We start from the raw sequence: 20,267 nt of genomic DNA, 5'->3' as shown, positions 1-20,267 counted from the left end.
TCATCTGTTTAAACAAATACTATTTTGTCACCCACTCTTAAGATGAAACCTTTGAAATCTAACTTTGTGGTGAGATGGTGAAGTTTTAAATACTGTCACAGTGGAAGGTTGGGTTGAGAGGGTCCCAACCTCTAGACTGAACCAAGGTGTCCTGTGCTGTATCCAGTGCTGTGCTTGGCAGGTTGCTTCATTTGATGACCTGTGTAGTTTATTTGTTTGGCTATATCTGCTGCGCTGTATCTGCTGCGCATGCCTTACTTGCTCTGTGATAGTTCTTGTCCCAGTCCCTGCCCTGTCCTCTTACACCTATCTCCCACTGTGTTCTCAGCCAACTTACAATTGTCTGTAAAAACCTGCTTTCCTGCCTGGGTATCTGTAATGGCTATTCCTGGTTGTCAACTTGACTATATCTCGAATGAACTATAACCCAGAATTGAAGAGCTCACCTGTGATCCAGATCTTGAGGCTGGAAGACAAAAGTTTTTGACCTGGATCTTGGCATGGAGTTCTTGAGGATAGTGGCCATGAAAAGCTTAGGTCCTGTCAAGGTAGTACAGGCCTCTAATTCCAGGAGATTTCTGAGTTCAAGGTCAGCTTGGGGCAAAACAAGTTTCAGATCCAGGCATGGTGGTATATACCTTTAATCTGGGCCACACCTTCTGCTGGAGACCTATATGACATTGGAAGAAAGAAGATTCCCTGTTCTTTGCCTGCTTGCATTTAGTTGGTAGCACATCTGTTGGATTTACTTCTTCAGGACTCCAGCTTATATAGAAGACCAGGGGAAACAAGCCTGTAGGACTGAACAACTACTAGATTCTTAGACTTCCCATTCACAGCTGACCATTGTTAAGATAGTTAGACTACAGCCTATAACTTATCACAATAAATTCCCTCTATATAGAGATATTTCCTTAGTTCTGTGACTCTAGAGAACTCTGACTAACACAGTATCCTCCACACTAGCGCATCGCCCTGGGTCACAACCGCTAACCCTAGATTTTTAATTTGACTATGCTCTTTGGAAGTAAGGATGGTGTTTCTTCTTGTCTTCTCTTTAAGAGCTCTTCCATCATGGGAATCCTCTTCCCAGCTCTTTTTCTTTCTTCCTCCCTTTGGACTTTTAAAATTATAAACTGCCTGAAGTCACTGCTCTTGTGCTGTGGGTTCTGTGGACAGTGCTGGTTACTCTCCCCCGAAGTCAGGGCACTGCAGAATCTAGCAGCCCCAGTGTTAGCTTTGGTTCAGGGTTTTGGGGATTGCATTATATCAATGGTGGCAAAGGCATGGTGTGGAGAAGATTGTGGGGCAAGGAGAACTTGAGGCTTGGTGTGTTAGCTTTTGTAGAATATAAGGAGACAAAAGTTTGGTCCGGCTAGAAGCCTTCACAAGCCTGCTCATGGGCACCATGTTCCAAAGGCTCCATAACTGTGTTTGGCACTGCAAGCCAGGGGGATGTTCTCATACACATGAGCCCCTGAAGTATTTTCCAGATCCAGACCATAATATATAGCTCTATCATAGCTACCATTGCATTACTCAGAGCAAGAACAACCTTCATCTAATTTTTTTTTTTTTTTTTTAAATAGAGTATAGGGATAAGATACAGGAATGTCTCACTGAATCTATGGGCTGGAAGAGGATCCTGATCTAAGAAGTGTGAACTTTAAACAGAGAAAGCCATTGTTCCTAATAACCTAAAGTCTCCCATTGCCTTTTTCCCTGCTTGGGGGCCATTCTGTTCTTTGTGAATTCCACCTTTACTATAGCATACATGTGGTGAAAGTGGCCATTCTAGCCCCAGCTCATCATGACTTCTGGAGTATCCAATGCGTGTGTCCATTCCTACTGTGAAGAAGTGTGGTGTACAGACAGCAGAGAAAGATGGTGTGAGTAGACAATCACAGATGTGGGTTAATAAAGTGACAAAAGTGTGAACTTGCTTTCTGGTTACCGTTTTCACATTATAAGAGGTGTGACGACAACCAGGCCAGGAGCAGAGAACACTCAAGGTGCGGTGTGGTCCCAGCCAACCCTGTCTGGGAGACTGGTCTTCTTTTCCTGGGTGCTTGGTTGGAACTGATGTATGTATGGTCTAAGAGTCTTTGGCTTTCTTCTGAGAAACTCTGAAGTATTGGAGGGTTTGGAGAACAGGATAATACGGCATGACTTAATGCTTATAGCTTATGGCTGCTGCCTAGGGACTGGCCAGTGATGAACTGACTACCTGGGCAAAGTGCAGACAGACTAGGTAAAGTTGGTGAAGAACCTCTGTGGAGGCAGGGGACCGAGGGTTGGAGAACATCCTGTGCTACATTGAGACTGGGAAAGCGAGGTAAAGCAGCAGCTGTTATAGTGGCCCTATGGCAGATGACCCAGTTGGGCTCTGTATTGAGGACAGAGCTGACCAGAGTGGATGGGGGGGGGGGGGGTGTAAAGAAAAAGAAGACAGTCTGTGGTCTGAGTACCCCTGGAAGTGGAGTTTCCTGTGTTTGGCGAAAGGAACAACAGGAAGGTACCCATCTGGTGGAGGAAGTGTGGGCACCTCCTGGGAGCCTGAGGGCAGGTGGCTGAATGTGCAGGTTCACTGAGCAGCTGTGGGCTTCAGAGGCCTTAGATAGGAGAGTACATTCATGCTGTGTATGGAGCCTGGAGCTTCTCTCTCTAGGAAAGGTGGAAAATTGAGTTTTCTGCAGAAACTCTTGTTCTGCAGAAACTCTTGATCGTTCAAATAATGAAAAGTGAGGCCCTGAGGAAAGTGGGAGGGGCTGTTCTAAAACCCTGCAAGTTCATTAGCAAAGGACATGGAAACAGGCCTGTGCCGGGAGCAGGATGAGGGCAGTTATACAGCGCTCTCAGCTTGAGCCTCTTGCCCTCCTCTCCTCCCAACGCCTGCTTTCCTCACTTAGGGTTACTTCACAGTCTCCAGTCTCACATAAAGGGCAGTGAGTATTTGTTTTGTAACTTTGTTTTCAACATTTGAAATTTTGTTTTTATATTCAGTCTTTTCATCCTTAAAGAGTTATTGTAGTTATCATCTTTGAAATATTTATTCTCTTACTAATTGTGATGGTTTGTATATGCTTGGCCTGGGGAGTGGCACTCCCCTCAGTCAGTTAGGAGGTGTGGCCTTGTCTGAGTAGATGTGTGACTGGGTGTGGGCTTTAAGACTCTTCATCCTAGCTGGTTGGAAGCCAGTCTTCTAGCAGCCTTCAGATGAAAATGTAGAATTCTCAGCTCTTCCTGCACCATGCCTGCCTGGATGCTGCCATGCTCCTGCCTTGTTGATAGTGGACTGAACCTCTGAGCCAGCCCTAATTAAATGTTGTCCTTATAAGAGATACATTGGTCATAGTATTTGTTCACAGTAGTAAAACCCTAAGACACTATTGAATCTTTCAACCTTTCCTATCACTATGTTCCCTTCTTCCTGTATATTCTTTGTGTGTGTGTGTGTGTGTGTGTGTGTGTGTGTTTTGTTGAGATAGTATCTTACTTTGTAGCTAAGTCTGGCTGCACTGGAACCCACAGAGACTCAACTGCTTCTGTCTCCCAAGTGCTGGGATTAAAGGTGTGTTCCACCACGTAGGCTCTTGTATATTTTTCGCAGTACCTTTTCTAGCCTATATGTTGAGCCATTGGCTAGATTGAAGTCTTAGATTCTGGTATTTGACAAAAACTATAGACCTGGCCAGGAGGAAATGTAAGCCTTCTCTGTGCAATAATTTTCATTCCTATTAGTGACCTTCCCTAGTCATACTTCATAGATGAAAGTGTCTCCTCCAGCCTGGCATGGTGGGTCATATCTGTAATCACAGCATTTGGGACATGGACTGGAAGCTGGTAAGTCTAAGGTCAGCCTGGACTGTAGAGTCAGACCTGCCTCAAAAATAAATTAGTGAATAAGCAAGGTTAGTGGCTTTTTTTTTTTTAAGAAAGTATCTTATTGTATAGACCAGGCTGCCCTCAAACTGGCCATCCTCCTATGTCATTCTCCTGGTGGCTGGCATCTATCTCGGTGTCACCATGCTTGGCTGATGGTATTATTTTATCATCACTTATAGCAGATGGTGGTAACCTTTCTTTTGAGGAAAGGCAGTGCTGAACTGGGACCTGGGACCCACATGCCTAGGCAGATACTCTACCACTAAGCTGTGTGCTGCCCCAGATTTAACCTCTCCTCCTCATGTGCACCACCTCAGCACTGTGCAGTCCTCCCTGGCGCGTGTTCATTCAGCAGATGCTTCTCTAAGAGCTGGAGCCACTCTGGAGATCCTCCTGGGTTCAAAGATGGCAACTGTCAATCCTCATGGGGCCTTAGAGCAAAGAAACTTTGGTTTGGGGATTTTAAATTCTTGTACTGCTTCTTGGCCCTGATGGCAGGAATTTGTGAACTGGCTCTGTGTGCTCAGTCTTCAGTCAGTAGTCTTCTGTTTACAGCTTAGCACTGACAGTTCCAGATTTTGAGGGTTTTCAAACCTTCAGGAATTAAAGTCTGAGGCTGGTCCTTGGCTCTCTTGTGTGCTGTCACTAGCAGCCATTTTTCCCACACCTTGCCTTGGTCTTTTCATTCCCCTTCCAGCTCTGCTGTAGAAATGACATATTCTAACCATAAAACTAAAAGAGAGCCCTGTGCAGCATGGGGCTAAAAGGACTGTATTTGATTTCAACTCTGTAGGTGAGTGGAGTTTGCTGGGAAGTTTCGCAGGTCTTTTTTGTGGTACCTTGCAGCTGCAGTAGGGCAGGACTGACTCCTGTTCTCACAGCACTGGTGCTTTAGTAGGCATGATCTGTGGAGCCAGGAGTTGGCATTCTACAAGTCCATGTGCCCCCATTGCTAAGGAGCCAGTGCTGGACAGCATGATTTACTGTAGTACTGGAGTAAGGGGCAGCCCTCTGACACTCATGTTCTGGAGAAAAGGAACAGGCTGGGCTGTGAGATATTGGGCTCCTTTGGGAGAAAGCATGAGACTCCCTGCCCCTTGTTGGTGCCTGCTGGCCAGATACTGGCACACAGAAGGGTGATCCAGCAGCAGGAAAACAGAGCAAATAAAAGACAAGGCAACCTCTGACAATTCTAAGCAGGACAGTAAATAGGAAACAAACTTAGCTGAAAGACTTAGAGTATGCAGCCTGTGGCACTAGGAGGGACAGAGAAACAGAGAGATGAGGGACCAACCAGCACAGGAAGACCAATAATCAGCTACTACAGCTGGTTTCCAGATGTGGAAACTTAGGCTGGGATAGGTAAGTTGCTTATGTGGGGCCACCTAGTTTACCATAGCTTTACAGCGGATATCTGAGTTACCGCTTTGTGCCATGTTCAAATGGAAAATTTAAGACTGAGCTTTCAGCCTGGCAGTGGTGGTGCACACCTTTAATTCTAGCACTTGGGAGGCAGAGGCAGGCAGATCTCAGAATTTGAGACCAGCTTAGTCTACAGATTGAGTTGAAAACTCTGTCTCGAAAAATGAAACAAAACAAAAGGGATGTGCTTTCATGCTGGGTGCTCGCTCTCCAGTAGCTTAGGGATACCCATCTCACACTGGGAGACTGTCCAGTGCAGTGAGCTCTCCTTGAAAGAACAACCTAAGATGCTTACTGCAAGGCTTTGGCTATGGAGAGGGCAGACAATGAGGAGACCAGGCCAGTCACCTCATCCTGACTGATACAGCTTTAAATTGAGAAGCACAGGAAGCCTAGAGACAGTTGGAGATGTCTGAGAATTCTGTGGGATGAGAAGCAAGGGATGAAGGAAAACCTCCTAGAAATAGCAGTTACAGCAGCTGTAAGCCGTGACCAGACTCGGTTTATATCATCAAGTAACAGACCTAATCTTGTCACGCAGCCACCAGCAGAGGAGGACAGAGGCCAAGACCAGGCCAAGGAGGCTGCAAAGAGCAGCCCACAGGGGTACTTTGTTTGCTAGAGGCGGTCTTGGTGTTGAATAGGCTAACACTGATAGTAGTCGAACTCAGCCCCTGAGGTCTGGCTCCACATCCAGATCCTCAGACACTGAAGGCAGTTTTGAAGGAGTGAACATACAAAATTTAGAAATGACACTGGTACTTAAGTAACCTGGATTACAATAAGCTCTGTCTGACAGGTGCATCACCCGTGTGCTAACTAGGTGAGCTTTGAGAGAGAACTGGAGGTAGTCTTAGGTTACAGAGCTGGGAAAATAGGCATATCCCTGTATGCAGTAGGACAGGAATTCAGAGCCAGATGTGGAGAGTCCAAACTAAATCTCTACCACCTACCTCTATTCTCAGAGAAGTAAGAGATAGTACATGTACTTCTAGGAGGACAGGTCCTTGTTGTCCATGGAACCTGTTGGGCATGTGGGCTACCAGTCTATATCACTTGTACACTGGGTGAGAGCAGATGACTGTCTAGTGAGTGTCTAGCCTTGCTTCCAGGGGCTGCCTTCTAAGTAGCTCCAGTTCATGTCCACCCTGCTCATGCTAACTGCATGTTAGCATGCTCTTGCTCTGCACAGCACTTCCCAAATGCTTTGGACACTTGATGGTTGAGTTTGGTACAGTGAAGAGAGGCCAGGCAGGGTACCACAGCAGAGTCACCGAATCTTGTTCCCACAGGTACTCCTGTGGGCTTTCTAGAGCATAGTACACTTTATCCTTTGTCCCTTCTTAAGATGCCTTTAGATAAGTATTTTCTAGCAAACCTATGGATGTGATAGACTATGGCAGTATAGGTAGAAATGGAAATGAAATTTCTTAGTTTTAAATGAACTCTAGAATACTTGCCAGCATATGATAGTATGACGGATGACTTTATGCTTCTCAGTTTGCTATTAGAATACCATGATGACCTAATGATTATTAAAAATAATAACTAGAGTAGGTTCAGTCTCCAGTACTGTTTTTAAAAAAAATGTGTGTGGTATTGGTGGTATGTGTTTCTCTTGTGTGTGTGTGGGGTGGGGGTGCATACACACATGCAGGTAAAAAAACACATTAGCTAAGGAAAGAAAACAGAAACTTGGTCAGTAAAGCTTGATTTACACGAAGGAAGGAGTAAAGCACCGTTTCGTACTGCTGCTTGTATTTGAAAACATAGGCATTTTTATATATAAAGATATATACATATGGACATATACATATGCTCTATAAATGAATGATAATATATTGTTTATTGTTTGTATATATATATTGCTTTCATGTGTACTAGTTGTGTGTCTATGTAGTTTATACTAACTAAAAGATAATATGAGTACCCTGCTCACAGGTTGTCATGGCCATTCTGCAGGCCTGAAAAATAGTAGCCTATTTTAGAGGTTGGAAGGAGTTTGGTAAGCAGTCCCCAGAGGTTCCATGTTCTGCACTGGAGATAGCCCCAGGTTTGCAAGCAGTGACATAGGCTTGTTGTACAAGACAGCGTGTGGCGTGTCAGCTGACACCCGTGTTAGTTTCCGTATCCTGGAGAAGTAGATTATAATTGCGGGCCTCATCACACCTTGACCGTTATGGTAAGCAGACTTCAGTGATGGATTGTGCAGTCTACCACTGTTGAACAATTGTCTGCCTGTTTTTTAGAGCTGTAAGAAAGAGGCAGCTGTCCTCTGACCTATTTTCTCTTTTCCCTCTTAAAGACTGGGATATTCTGCAGATAGAGAGTAACTGTGGGTACTTACAATTTACCTTTCTATCTGAAATCTGTTTCTTCTAGCCAGAACTCTGTAAAGGGGGCTTTTTTTTTTTTTTAAAGAAAAAGGAAAAAAGAATATCTGCCATACTTTGCTGAGTCATTTTGAGTTCGGCGAATGGGTAAAGTTTATTTTTAGCTCTTGGAGTCACAGCGGAGGCACAGGAACTTGGGTGGCTCTTCTGTGTGCATCTGGCCAGCTGTGTCCTTTCAAAGAGACAAAATCCAACCCAGACATAGCATGTCCCTGAGTAAATCCAAAGTTTCTAAGAAACACTGTAACTCTTCTGTCCATTGTACAATATTTTTTCTGTTTTCTTGTAGAAAAAAATGAGAATTTAGAATGAGTGAAAGATATGTACTTGTGCTGTTTCAAGTGTACATTTTCTTTGAAGCTTGCCTCACTTTATCCTCAGTACCAGATCCTTTCATGCCCTCTCCGTATGCCTGTGGAACTTTAGAAACATGCTCTGTCCTTGCACACTTGTTGGTACTGGGCATTGAACTCTGGTTGTCTGCTTGGTGGCGAGTATCTGTACCACCAGCCAAACCGCCTCACTGGTGGGCCCTTGGCCTTCCTTTATAGAAGTGCGGCTGGGTCCATCTCTTAAAATAACCGAGAGCTCCCATGTGTGCTTTCAGCATTGGCCTGTGCTCTGTATGGCTCTTTCTGCTGGAGTTGTGAGAGTTCACTCTAAAAAAAAGAAAAGAAAAGGAGAAGACAAGGAAGGGAAAGGGGAGGGGGACCTACTTTGTTTTCTTTGGGCTCTAATCTTCTAGAGACTAAGGAGGTTTTGTAACCCCTGTGTTAAATTTGTATAAAACCATGATTATAAAGAATCTTAAGGTTGCTTTTGTGGGTGACTAACTTTTGTCCAATGATGGACACATAGATCTTTGGCCTTGTTGAGCAAGACAGAAGCCTTTCTTGGAGAGCATTCACATTGCCACAATGTATCAGTAAGTCCCACTTAGTGTCCTTCATTAGTAAGATGCTTACAGTAAGCTGGGCAGTGGTGGCGCACGCCTTTAATCCCAGCACTTGGAAGGCAGAAGCAGGCAGATTTCTGAGTTCCAGGACAGCCTGGTCTACAGAGTGAGTTCCAGGACAGCCAGGGCTACACAGAGAGATCCTGTATTGAAAAACCAAAAAAGAAAAAAGAAAAGAAAAAATGCTTACAGTAGGTTAGCTTTACAGGTTTTTAAGTTTGACTGTTTTTTAAACTCTGGGATTCATTTAAGAATTGATAATGTATTCCTTTTGGAACATGGAAACTTGTGGTCCTCCATAGTGACATTAAAATAATTGCCTGACTACTGCACCTGGTAGAAAGCTGACTGTCTTCTCTCTCACACAGAGCTCTGGGATCGAGACTTTAGTAGAAGAGCTCTGCTGCAGACTGAAAGACCTACAGAGCGAGCAAGGTGAGCAGACTGGGGCAGCTAGAGCCCTACAGGGTCCTTTTCAGTGTTGAGTGTGTCACCAAGCCAGCATTCCTCATTACCTCAGCTCTGCACGAGGCTTCAGTGAAGTCCTTAGTGGCCACATGGGAAATCCCTGCTTCAGAGGAAGGCTGTAGTCCATGGGCACCTTCTAAGGCTTCACTTGGGGGTTCAGTCATTTAGGTTCCTAAGTGTTCCAGGACTCCAGGAAGGGGCTGCATACTCTGAAACCCTGTTCTGTCCTTGTCAAGGTCATTGTCAGCATATACTCTTGAAGCCTTGTGTTAAGGGTACACCTTATTTTTAATTTAAGGCACTAGCCTGGACCAAGTTCAGTGGCTACCCTTTGTTTCTGTTGGTACTGAAGCACAGAGTGTGCTTAGCGCCATGTCACGTCACAGGTCTAACTGTAATGAGGAGTTTTCTTTACAGATTAGTATTAATCAAAATGAGTCAGTACAAAGGCTGTGAGTCAGAATTTTGTGAGAATGTATTTTTGGAATCTAAACAGATGTTCACTCCTTCTGGTCTAATTAATAAGTACACAGGGAACGCCAGGCTCTCAGTTAAGAACCTCCACAGTGTGGCTTTGTGATGAGTTAAAGCACTCTCATTCAGCCTGCAGCCTGGTGCATATGTAGGTTAGCCAAAGAGTGCCTTCTGCACACTCAGTACGTCAGTGTTTATTAAACTGGCCTGGAGTTCTCTCTGTAAGCCACAAAAGCCTGTATCATACCTGATTAAAATTACTTGAGAAATGAGTTTAATGTTTACTAACTGCATATATGTTAACTTTTTCTGAATTTTTGTCTTATAACAGAAGAGAAGATTCACAAAAAGTTAGAAGGTTCTCCTTCTCCAGAGGAAGAATTGTCCCCTACAGCAAAAGATCAAGTGGAAATGTATGTAAGACTGCTCAGTCTGAAGTATGTATTGTTAAAACCAGTCTCACTACTGCCACACGGTTTCCATTTCTGTCATCTGTATGATTTCTTAATTTAGGAAATGCATGAATACTTAGGTGCTTCATTCATAGTGAGAGTGCAAAAGTGAGTAAAACAGTCTGATTGCCTAATGTGTCTGCAGTCAGTGTTTGTGAATGAAGGAAACAGGATGGCGGCTGCTGCTTACTAAAGCACTTGCCGTGCATTCAGACTGACACAGTCTTTGAGGCAGCTGAGAGAGCTCATGACATTCCCTCTACACAGACAAGAGAGCTGGTGTACCTTATCCCACAGAGGACCTGGTCAGACTTGGTCCCTGTGTCTTTAGTTCATCTCTTGTGAGTGATTAATAGCACTGTCATCTCTACTATAAACAGACTTCCTTGCTAGACATTTTATTTTAATCTTCTGAATCTCTACTGAAGAAAAAAATTGCATTCATTTGGTTCCATTGTAAGTGTGACATTCTCAGTAGAGATTAGGAACAGAATAAAAAATACAAAACAGTGCATTAATCAGTTTAATATCAATTACATGTGGAAGTGATAACATAATGCTGATAAGTTATTAGAATTAATTTCACCAGTTTCTTCTTAGACTTCCAATATGAGTGCTAGATGTTGAAAATTGTGTGTGGGACTAGAGAGATGATTCAGCAGTTAAGAGCACGCGCTGCTCTTCCAGGTCCCAGCCCCGTGTCAACTGGCTCACAACCACTCGCCACTCCAGCTCCAGGGAATTCATTGTTGTCTCCTGGCCTTCTTGTCTAATCTCACACACAGACAACATACACTCACACACACACACACACACACACACAAATAAAAATAATTTTTAAAGAGAAAATTATCTATAAAGCTTTTAATAATTTGTACTATACAGCTTTACTACAGATAGTCGCATTGAATACCTTTGTAAACATAGCCCTTGCCACTTAGTGGGTGGCCTTAACGTCTAGAAGAGCAATACCCTAGAGGCAGCATAGCTTTGGACATCCTTTGGGGATCTATTTTGCTCTCAAATCTTCAGCAATTGCTATTTTTTTCTAGCAAGTTTCTTTCTGTGGTATTCTAAGCATGTTTAGGGGGTTATGGTCCAATCAGGCTTCCATCCTGGAGCACAGCATGTGTGTAGGTCTCACCTCTCCCTGTTCACTAAACCCAGCTGTGATCCCTGACTCTGATTGCATCGCATCCTCACTTATGACCAATTGGATGTAACCATCCCACCATTCCTGAGCCTGCGTAAATGCCAAGTTCCATGCTGTTGCCCTGATAATCTATCAGGAACGAGGGCATGGAGTGGGTGATGGTCTAACTCATTTCTTGTCCTTTACTCCTGCTTCTGAGGTGGACTCTTCTTGGAGTGCTTGGAGCCACTGCAGGGTTATGTAATGGCCTAGGGGTGCCTAGAAAGTAAACAGGAGAGCAGGGTCAGACTTGGGGAAATGGCTACAGAGCTGTAGTCCTGAGTCATCTGCTCAGTGACTTTCAGTAACACTTATTTCCACTATTCACTACTGTGAGGTTCTTATGTGTTCACTATTTTAGAGGGAGGAAAAAGACTCAAATATCAAATAGTGAGTTTAATGTCACAAGCATTGTAAGTGGTCAAGATGAAATTCAAGTTCAGACATGTCCTATTAGCCTAGTACATTCTTCCTATTACATTGTTTTTGTCATTTCTTCCTAGATGAAATTGAAGCTTTGCTTTGATGACAGATCTTAGGTATTTTCATAGTATTTGCATAGTGCCTCTCACAGTCCAACCAGTGCTAAAGTGCTTGGTCTGGAGGACTAATTTTTTTTTTTTTGTTTGTTTTTTTAAGACAGGGTTTCTCTGTGTAGCCCTGGCTGTCCTAGAACTCACTTTGTAGACCAGGCTGGCCTCAAACTCAGAAATCTGCCTGCCTCTGCCTCCAGAGTGCTGGGATTAAAGGCGTGCGCCACCACGCCCAGCTGGGGGACTAATTTTAATGCACAGCACTGTTTACTGTTTGGTAATTCGTTTCAAATTCTCGCTTCCTTGATGGTGTGATTGCTGACACTAGTGAGCTAAGGCACTGCCTCTCAGGCTGACGTTGCTGTCTGTGTCATGGTGACTATAAAGTGTGGCTTACTTCTGAACTCTTGCTCTGTTTTGCAGGTACTATGAAGCATTTCCACCACTGTCTGAGAAACCGGTTTGCCTGCAAGAGATCATGACCGTGTGGAACAAGTCCAAACCCTGTTCTTACTCCAGCTCCTCGTCATCATCCACAGTCCCACCAGCAAGCACAGATACATCTTCTCCAAAGGACTGCAACAGTGAGAGTGAAGCCATCAGAGAGAGAAGCAGTGTCGCCTCTGTCACCATACATGAGAAAGCCCAGAGCAGGAGCAGACACGAGAAGGAGAGCAAGCTGAGCAGTAGCACCATCGAAGAAAAGCCTGCCTTTTACAAAAGGCAGATCCGACACAAACCTGAAGGGAAGACGCGCCCTCGCTCATGGTCATCTGGCTCTAGTGAAGCAGGTTCAAGTTCAAGTGGTAACCAAGGAGAGTTAAAAGCATCCATGAAGTACGTTAAAGTCAGACACAAGGCACGAGAAATTCGAAACAGAAAAGGGCGGAATGGGCAAAACAGGCAGTCACTGAAGCATTGTGGAAAGGCAGAGAGAGGAGTCCATGCAGGCAGTGGTGGCAGCAGCAGCAGCAGCAGCAATGGGTCCATCAGGCAGCTGTGCAAGCGGGGTAAAAGACCAGCAAAGGAGACGGGAAGGAGCGACTCTGGGAACACTGCAGTGAAAGACCTGTATGTGGAGAGCAGAAACAACAAAGAGTACAAGGAAGAGCCACTGTGGTACACAGAGCCCATTGCTGAGTATTTTGTTCCTTTGAGTAGAAAAAGCAAACTAGAGACCACATACCGAAACAGGGAAGATACAAGTGCTCTGACAGCAGAGGCAGTGGAAGACTTGTCTGACTCTGTGCGTGGTCTGTGTATCAGTAACAGTAATATCCACAGAACATACCTCGCAGCAGGTACTTTCATTGATGGTCATTTTGTAGAAATGCCTGCAGTTATAAACGAGGATATTGACCTCGCTGGGACCTCATTATGTTCTCTACCAGAGGACAATAAGTATCTAGATGATATTCATCTATCAGAACTAACACACTTCTATGAAGTGGATATTGATCAATCCATGTTGGATCCTGGTGCCTCAGAAACAATGCAAGGAGAAAGTCGGATTTTGAATATGATTCGACAAAAAAGCAAGGAGAATACAGATTTTGAGGCAGAATGTTGCATAGTGTTAGATGGTATGGAGTTGCAAGGGGAACGTGCAATATGGACAGATTCTACCAGCTCTGTGGGTGCTGAGGGCTTCTTCCTGCAAGACCTTGGCAATCTGGCTCAGTTTTGGGAGTGTTGTTCATCTAGTTCTGGTGATGCTGATGGAGAGAGTTTTGGAGGAGACTCTCCAGTTAGACTCTCTCCTATCTTGGACAGCACGATGCTCAGTTCACACATGCTTGCTGGCAATCAAGAGCCCTTTTCCAATATTAATGAAGGATCTGGTATAAACTCTTGTTTTTCAGTATTTGAAGTGCAATGCAGTAATTCTGTTTTACCATTTTCTTTTGAAACACTCAACTTGGGAAGTGAACATGGAGATTCTAGTGCTAATATGCTGGGGAAAACACAGTCTAGATTGCTCATATGGACCAAAAATAGTGCCTTTGAAGAAAACGAACACTGTTCTAATCTTTCAACAAGAACTTGTAGTCCGTGGTCCCATTCGGAAGAAGCACGCTCAGACAATGAGACACTAAACGTTCAGTTTGAAGAATCGACACAGTTTACTGCGGAAGATATTAATTATGTGGTTCCCAGAGTCTCGTCAGATTTTGTAGATGAAGAGCTTCTAGATTTTTTGCAGGATGAAACTTGCCAGCAAAACAGTAGAACTTTAGGAGAAATTCCTACATTAGTTTTCAAAAAACGATCTAAGCTAGAATCTGTGTGTGGTATTCAGCTAGAACAAAAGGCAGAAAGCAAGAACTTTGAAACTACACAAGCATGTAGTGAAAGCAGTCCACATGGAGATGGCTACAGCTCAGGGGTTATTAAAGACATTTGGACTAAGATGGTAGATAGGAGTTCTGTGGCTGCAGTAGAGACAGAAAGAACTGGGGAGGAATTGTTTTCCACAGATGTAAATAACTACTGCTGCTGTTTGGATACTGAGGCTAAGATGGAAGCCCTTCAAGAGCCTAGTAGGGCTGTGCAGAGATCAGAGTATCATCTCTGGGAGGGACAGAAGGAGAACATGGAGAAGAGAGCATTTGTCTCTAGTGAGCTGTCCAAGGTGGATGGTGGCGATTACACCACACCCTCTAAACCTTGGGATGTGGCCCAAGATAAGGAGAACACATTCATTCTTGGAGGAGTTTATGGAGAGCTCAAAACGTTCAACAGCGATGGGGAGTGGGCAGTTGTACCACCTGGTCACACAAAAGGGAGCTTGCTACAGTGTGCAGCCTCTGATGTGGTGACAATCGCCGGTACAGATGTCTTTATGACCCCTGGAAACAGCTTTGCTCCTGGTCACAGGCAGCTCTGGAAGCCCTTTGTGTCATTTGAACAGAATGACATGCCGAAGAGCGGGGAAAATGGAGTAAACAAGGGGTTTTCTTTTATCTTCCATGAAGACTTGCTAGGAGCCTGCAGTAACTTTCAAGTTGAAGATCCTGGCCTTGAATACTCACTCTCTTCCTTTGACCTAAGCAACCCCTTCTCACAGGTTCTCCATGTAGAGTGCTCATTTGAACCAGAAGGGATTGCATCTTTTAGCCCCAGTTTCAAGCCGAAATCAATCCTCTGCTCTGATTCAGACAGTGAGGTTTTTCACCCCAGAATATGTGGTGTCGACAGGACACAGTACAGGGCTATTCGAATCTCTCCCCGGACTCACTTTCGCCCGATTTCTGCATCTGAACTATCCCCTGGAGGAGGAAGTGAGTCAGAATTCGAATCTGAAAAAGATGAAGCAAGTGTTCCCATTCCTTCCCAAGTTGATGTATTTGAAGACCCACAAGCAGATCTCAAACCTTTAGAGGAAGATGCAGAGAAAGAAGGTCACTACTATGGAAAGTTAGAGCTTGAGTCTGGGAAGTTCCTGCCCAGGTTAAAAAAATCTGGAATGGAGAAGAGTGCCCAGACATCACTGGATTCCCAGGAGGAGGCAACTGGGATTCCGCCAGTAGGAAAACAAAATCAGTGTTTGGAATGTAACTTTAACCAATCTCTAGAAATAAATTTAGAAAGCTCAGCAGCAAACTGTAAAATAATGACACAATGCGAGGAAGAGATGAGTGAGTTTTGCAGTTGCAAAGCAGGTTGTCAGTTCCCTGCTTGTGAAGATAATCCAGTTTCTTCAGGACAATTGGAAGAGGTATGTGTCAGTATTGAATAAGGGATTTGATCAGACCTTAATGAAAGGCAGCCTTATCAGACAAGAAAAGTGGGACTGGATTACTAGGAAATTAATTAAAAATTTTTTGAACTTAAAAGTCATAGTTTACATTTAAGGACTTAAAATGGATTTGCTGTTTACAAATTTGAAGTAAATAATTGACTCTGCATGGAAAAGGCATACTAACTCTCAGGATGCGAAGTTCTTGTATAGTATGCATGCAGTGTGGACAAAACGTAAGGCCTGTGTGTAAGCATTTTCTCGTTCAGAGTCAGGGAGCCAGAATGAGGCTGTGAGTAAAGAATGCTGGTTAGTTTTATTATAGTTGTGTATTCCATGTAAAATACTTTACATCTGGACACCATTCTCAGACGTGCGTTGTGATTCATGTGTAAAGGGACCAGGTGAAGGGACCCGTCTTCTTGGTGCTCATCGAGAAGGGGCTCTGGGTGGGGAGTTTCGTGTGGACCTGCTAGGTGATGTTAGTGTTAGCAGTTTTGTTAGTGGAGTCATCATTCCCCTTGAATGTGTTTCTAGGAAGTCCCTTGAAGTTAAATTGGCTGTACCAGAGCAGACACAGCAATAAGCTGTTCCACCGGAAAGAGCAGAGCTGCCTGCCCACTTTATTTGATGATTAGTTCATACAGCAGTGCCTGGCTTTTTTCCAGAAGCAGGTTGTTAAACAGTGTTGGAGGCAGTCTCAAGTCAGAGCCACCTGATGCAGATGGATATGTGTGTCCTTCCTCTCATCCACCCTGCTTACTGGCTCCCACGCATCCTGTGAGGCCCTCAGATCTACCTCCTTCACGGATACCTCCCTACATCCTGTTCAGTCCTCATCCCACCTCATATCAGAATTAATTTCTCCCTTTTCTTAATTTACCTGCACTCTCAGCCTCTTTTTTAATTGCATTTTATGTCTCATGAGTTCCTTGCCCTTTTGCCTTTACCTTTTTCTTTGGGGGAGGAGGGTGGTACTTGGCTATTGGCTTCTGTAGCTGGGAACTGGGCGCTGAGTCATTGGAGGCAGTGTACCTAGAAGTACAACTGCTTGCCTTTGGATGGTTGCAGACCCTCAGGGGAACTTGAAGATTGCTGCTCTAGTTAGCATGCGCCTTGGTCTATAAAAGGCCAGGTTTAACCCCATTGAATCCCTGAAATCTGAACTGTTAAGGAAACCCAACAATGTTGTTAGCCTTTATGTGTTGTTGTGTTGCCCCCATTTCCTTCCTTAAATGTTCCTTTATGTACTTTGTATTTCACCTGGTTCCAGATTGGGAAGAAAGAAAATGAGGAAAGAAGCAAGATTCTACCTACTACTACCATATTCCTTCGCTTTCTAGTATGTTGATGTATTTCCGTGTTCTCAGATTTGGGGTTCCTTTCTTTCTTTCTTTCTTTCGTTCTTTCTTTCGTTTTCTTTTTTTAAGAGGTCTAGCTTGCTGCAGACTTGTGGGGACATCTTGAGCGTATGGGTGCTGTCATGCTGTTAGTATCACTGCATCACCGCAGTTGGAGCTCACTTCATAGGCTGGCTTGAGGATCAGTGTTGAGAGTGGCTTGAAGGAACAGTTTGTGACCAGGCTGAGGCTAGGACCTGTGTCTTATCTACCCATTGTAATGTCCAGGTCAGTTATGAGGAGGTCCTAAGACTGGCTCCACTTAGGCAAAGGCCTTCTGTTTCAGTGCAAGAGAATAAAAATCGAGGATTTTCCTTAGAATTACCAGTTAGGAGGACCTTGGAAAGAATTGGGTTTACTTCAAAGTTGAGTCAAAGTGGGCAGACATGATTTGGATTCCTATTGTGTGCCTATCACTAAGGGGAGGACCCAAAAGTGTGCGGTGCCATCCTTGTCTGTGAGAAGTTCAGTCTAGGCAAGAAGCCCAACTTGTAAATCTCATCTCTCATCTGAAATGGGCTGTTCATATGAAATTACATGAGGGCATACTCATAGTGATGGCTCCTCTCACCAGCCCTCTGGTAGTACTGGCTGTGGTAAATCCCACCAAAAGTACTTCCTGCATGGTATATTTCCCTTTCAATGGCCTTTATTGTAATCACCCTTCCTTTTATTTCTCATATACTGTTCGCTGTAAGGGTTTTGCCTCAGTTTCCTTATCTTTTAGGACATCAGGGCCAGTGTAGTTGTGGGTGAGGTGGTAGGTGGAGCAGTTGCAATGAGCCCTGGAGCTGTGAGAACCTCACCAGAGCCGTCCTGGGGTGTAGACACTGCAAGTGTTTTGAACACACCTGGACGTGTAGGAGAGCAGAAGGAGGGGCCATGGAGCAGAAGGCCAGGTCGAGAACCTGAGCTGCAGGAGTGTTGGTCGGGTACTGGTCATCCAGTTATAGCTAAGGGCAAAAACTAGCACAGAAAGCGCACCCCATGTGTGTCTTGCACAGAAATACGGCTCGGGTGTCCTCTTCTCTTGGGCTTTTAATGCCTGCTTAAGGCCAAGCCCTTTGAAAATAGAAAGCCAGATTCTTAGTCCCTATCCTTAAGGACCTTGCAGTCTTGTTCAGGAGATGAACTCGTTTTGTACCAGTGTAACCAGGAGTGTTACATTGTAAAGGTCAGCAGCTCTGGAGGTGGGAGAGGTAGCAAAGGTCACTATGGCTTGTGGCACACATCTTCCTGGCCCAGTTTGTCAGTGTCATCCTACCAGACAACCAAAGACTGGTTTCCTCACCTGATAGCTAGGGATGTTTAAACTTCAAAAAGAGACTGACCCAGTCCCACAGTGAGGAGCAGACAGCACTCTCCTGGCTCCGCACCTCCGGAAGTAGAGAGCAACAGCAGGCCCTTCCAGTCTCCAGTGGATGTTCTCTATCTACATTTCTTTAAAAGAGAGGTCCACAGCACACATTCTCTGCCATTTGGGACCCAGTAATGAAGAAGGACCAGTGGGAAAGGGGCGCTGGACCCCCATGAAAGGAAACCTTCCTTTTCAGCAGAAATAGACTAGTTAGTGGGAGTGTGGACAATGGAGTCTTTATCCCCTGACTGCCAGCTTCTGAAGAACTTCCAAGAATTGCTAAACCATCTGTGGTCACTCTTTTTGGATGTAGTTTGTGCCTTCCCTCCCTTTCGTTGTCCTGGTCATTGCATGTGTGGAGTGCCCTCTGCCCAGTGCTGTTGCAGGTGCTGGAGTCATTAGCTGTGAGCCTGTGAGAAGTTCTGCAGGCTTGGGGCTAACAGCAAACATGCTAGGTTAATGCTGTGTGAGGATATAAATAAGCATTTGAAGAAAGACAGAGCACTGGATGAGACACTGAGTGGAGAGAGTGCTGGAAGCAGCTTGCTTTGTTAAGTAAGGAGCCAGGCAGGCTTTCTCCCAGAGCTCCCTTTGAGTATGCACCTGGGCAGAAGCAGCTTCTGTGGATGGTAGGACTCTGTTCTGTCTTTTCCCAGTTCTTTCTGTTCTTCTCATGTGTCCCATCCCCTGGCTCTATCTCAGGCTGGCCTTGAACTCACTATGTAACTAAGGGGTTACGTTGAGTTTGTGATCCTCCTGCCTCTCCTCAGTAGTCTTTATATTCATTGAGTTAAAACATTAAACAGCCTCAGATGAGTGAACTGTTGTGGAGTTTGCTATGCTCCCCAAAAGCTGGGAATAACTGAGTGGAATGGTACTATGAAATTGTGCACACGTATGGAATATGGATGGAGAAGATAAGTCTTAGCCATAGGAATTGGCACCCAAATGGGAGATTCAGAAAGGACTCCTCAAATAATGCAGACTCTTGCCTTAGAGCCACAGCAGAGTGAAGAGAGGACTTGATGTGCTCTGGAATCAGAGACATCCTGGGAGCCAGTTTCTGTAGTTTGTAAACAGAGTGCTCTGCCTAGAGATGCGGAGATAACCCAGATAACAGTCTTGTCCTTAAACTTCCAGGGCTCTCACATCTGACCACATCTTGGTGTGTACCTAGCTCCTGGGTGGTGTCTTGACTGGTCAAACCTGTTTCCCTCACCACACCTATCTTTGATTGACTTTGTGTCTCTTTCATTTCACAAGGGGATTAGAAAGTAGCATAGTTAATCATTCAGATAAGAACTCAGCAACCTGCTGCCTCCTGTCTATTCAGAAGTACTATAGGGTAATAGAGATACCTCTGGCCCCTCTCCCTTGCTGCCTGCCCTAAGGAGTGCCAGCTCATGTCCCAGAGTACAGAAGGCCTTCACATATTGCAAATTGGTATCAGGTCCTGGTACTTACTTTTACTGCAGACCTTGTACACTGCTGGCTGGCTTCATTTGTATTTAGCTCCCTCAGCCTTCAGAGAACCTTGAGCAGTACTTGTGTTTAGTAGACCCGTCATACAGGGAATAAGAAAGGCTAGTTAACTACTCTGGGCAGACAGTACAATTTTCTTTCAGTTCTAAATTTGGAACTATTTCTGAAAAGTCATGTTAAATGAAAATAAAGGTTTAAAATATATTCCCCATTTAATTCTCAATATATTCCCATGTAATTCTTAACTTATTAGATAATGCAATTTTAGACCCATAAAATAATTTATAGTTCAAACCACAACAAAACCCCTTGAGAAAATATATGATTGTTAACTCTTGAAACAAGGTTTTGAACTTGGACAAATGATGTCATGGAATTGTACACAGTTCACAGGCATTCTGGCAAGAGCACGACGTAAGGACTGGGGAGGCAGGGAAATGGAGAGCCAGGCTTTGCCCTGGGGAACTGTTGGCAGGCCTCTCGGGCCCAGTGAAGAAGGGGGCCTCCACCAGCGT

General features: G+C 44.5%; 1 protein-coding gene across 10 annotated transcripts in view; it reads left to right on the top strand.

Moving 5' to 3' along the window:
• The window catches only part of Kiaa0232 (KIAA0232 ortholog), a 64,780-nt gene that overhangs the window by 36,439 nt on the left and 8,074 nt on the right, over window positions 1–20,267 (top strand). For 7 of the 10 annotated variants that reach the window (XM_085836644.1, XM_085836649.1, XM_085836643.1 and 4 more), the window contains 4 exons: window positions 9,024–9,090; window positions 9,929–10,010; window positions 12,198–15,492; window positions 16,787–16,855. In XM_085836644.1, coding sequence (XP_085692770.1) covers window positions 9,024–9,090; window positions 9,929–10,010; window positions 12,198–15,492; window positions 16,787–16,855 — 3,513 coding nt within the window. The remainder of the gene's footprint in view (window positions 1–9,023; window positions 9,091–9,928; window positions 10,011–12,197; window positions 15,493–16,786; window positions 16,856–20,267) is intronic. The other 3 variants (XM_029477043.2, XM_085836650.1, XM_021162283.3) reach the window with 1 other exon arrangement.

The sequence above is a fragment of the Mus caroli genome, unplaced genomic scaffold (genome assembly GCF_978045245.1).
Source record: "Mus caroli unplaced genomic scaffold, Mus_caroli_1 scaffold_4, whole genome shotgun sequence".
In the NCBI taxonomy this organism is placed as follows: domain Eukaryota; kingdom Metazoa; phylum Chordata; class Mammalia; order Rodentia; family Muridae; genus Mus; species Mus caroli.
The sequence above is the reverse complement of the archived record's forward strand: the minus strand, read 5'-3'. Positions and strand labels throughout refer to the sequence as shown.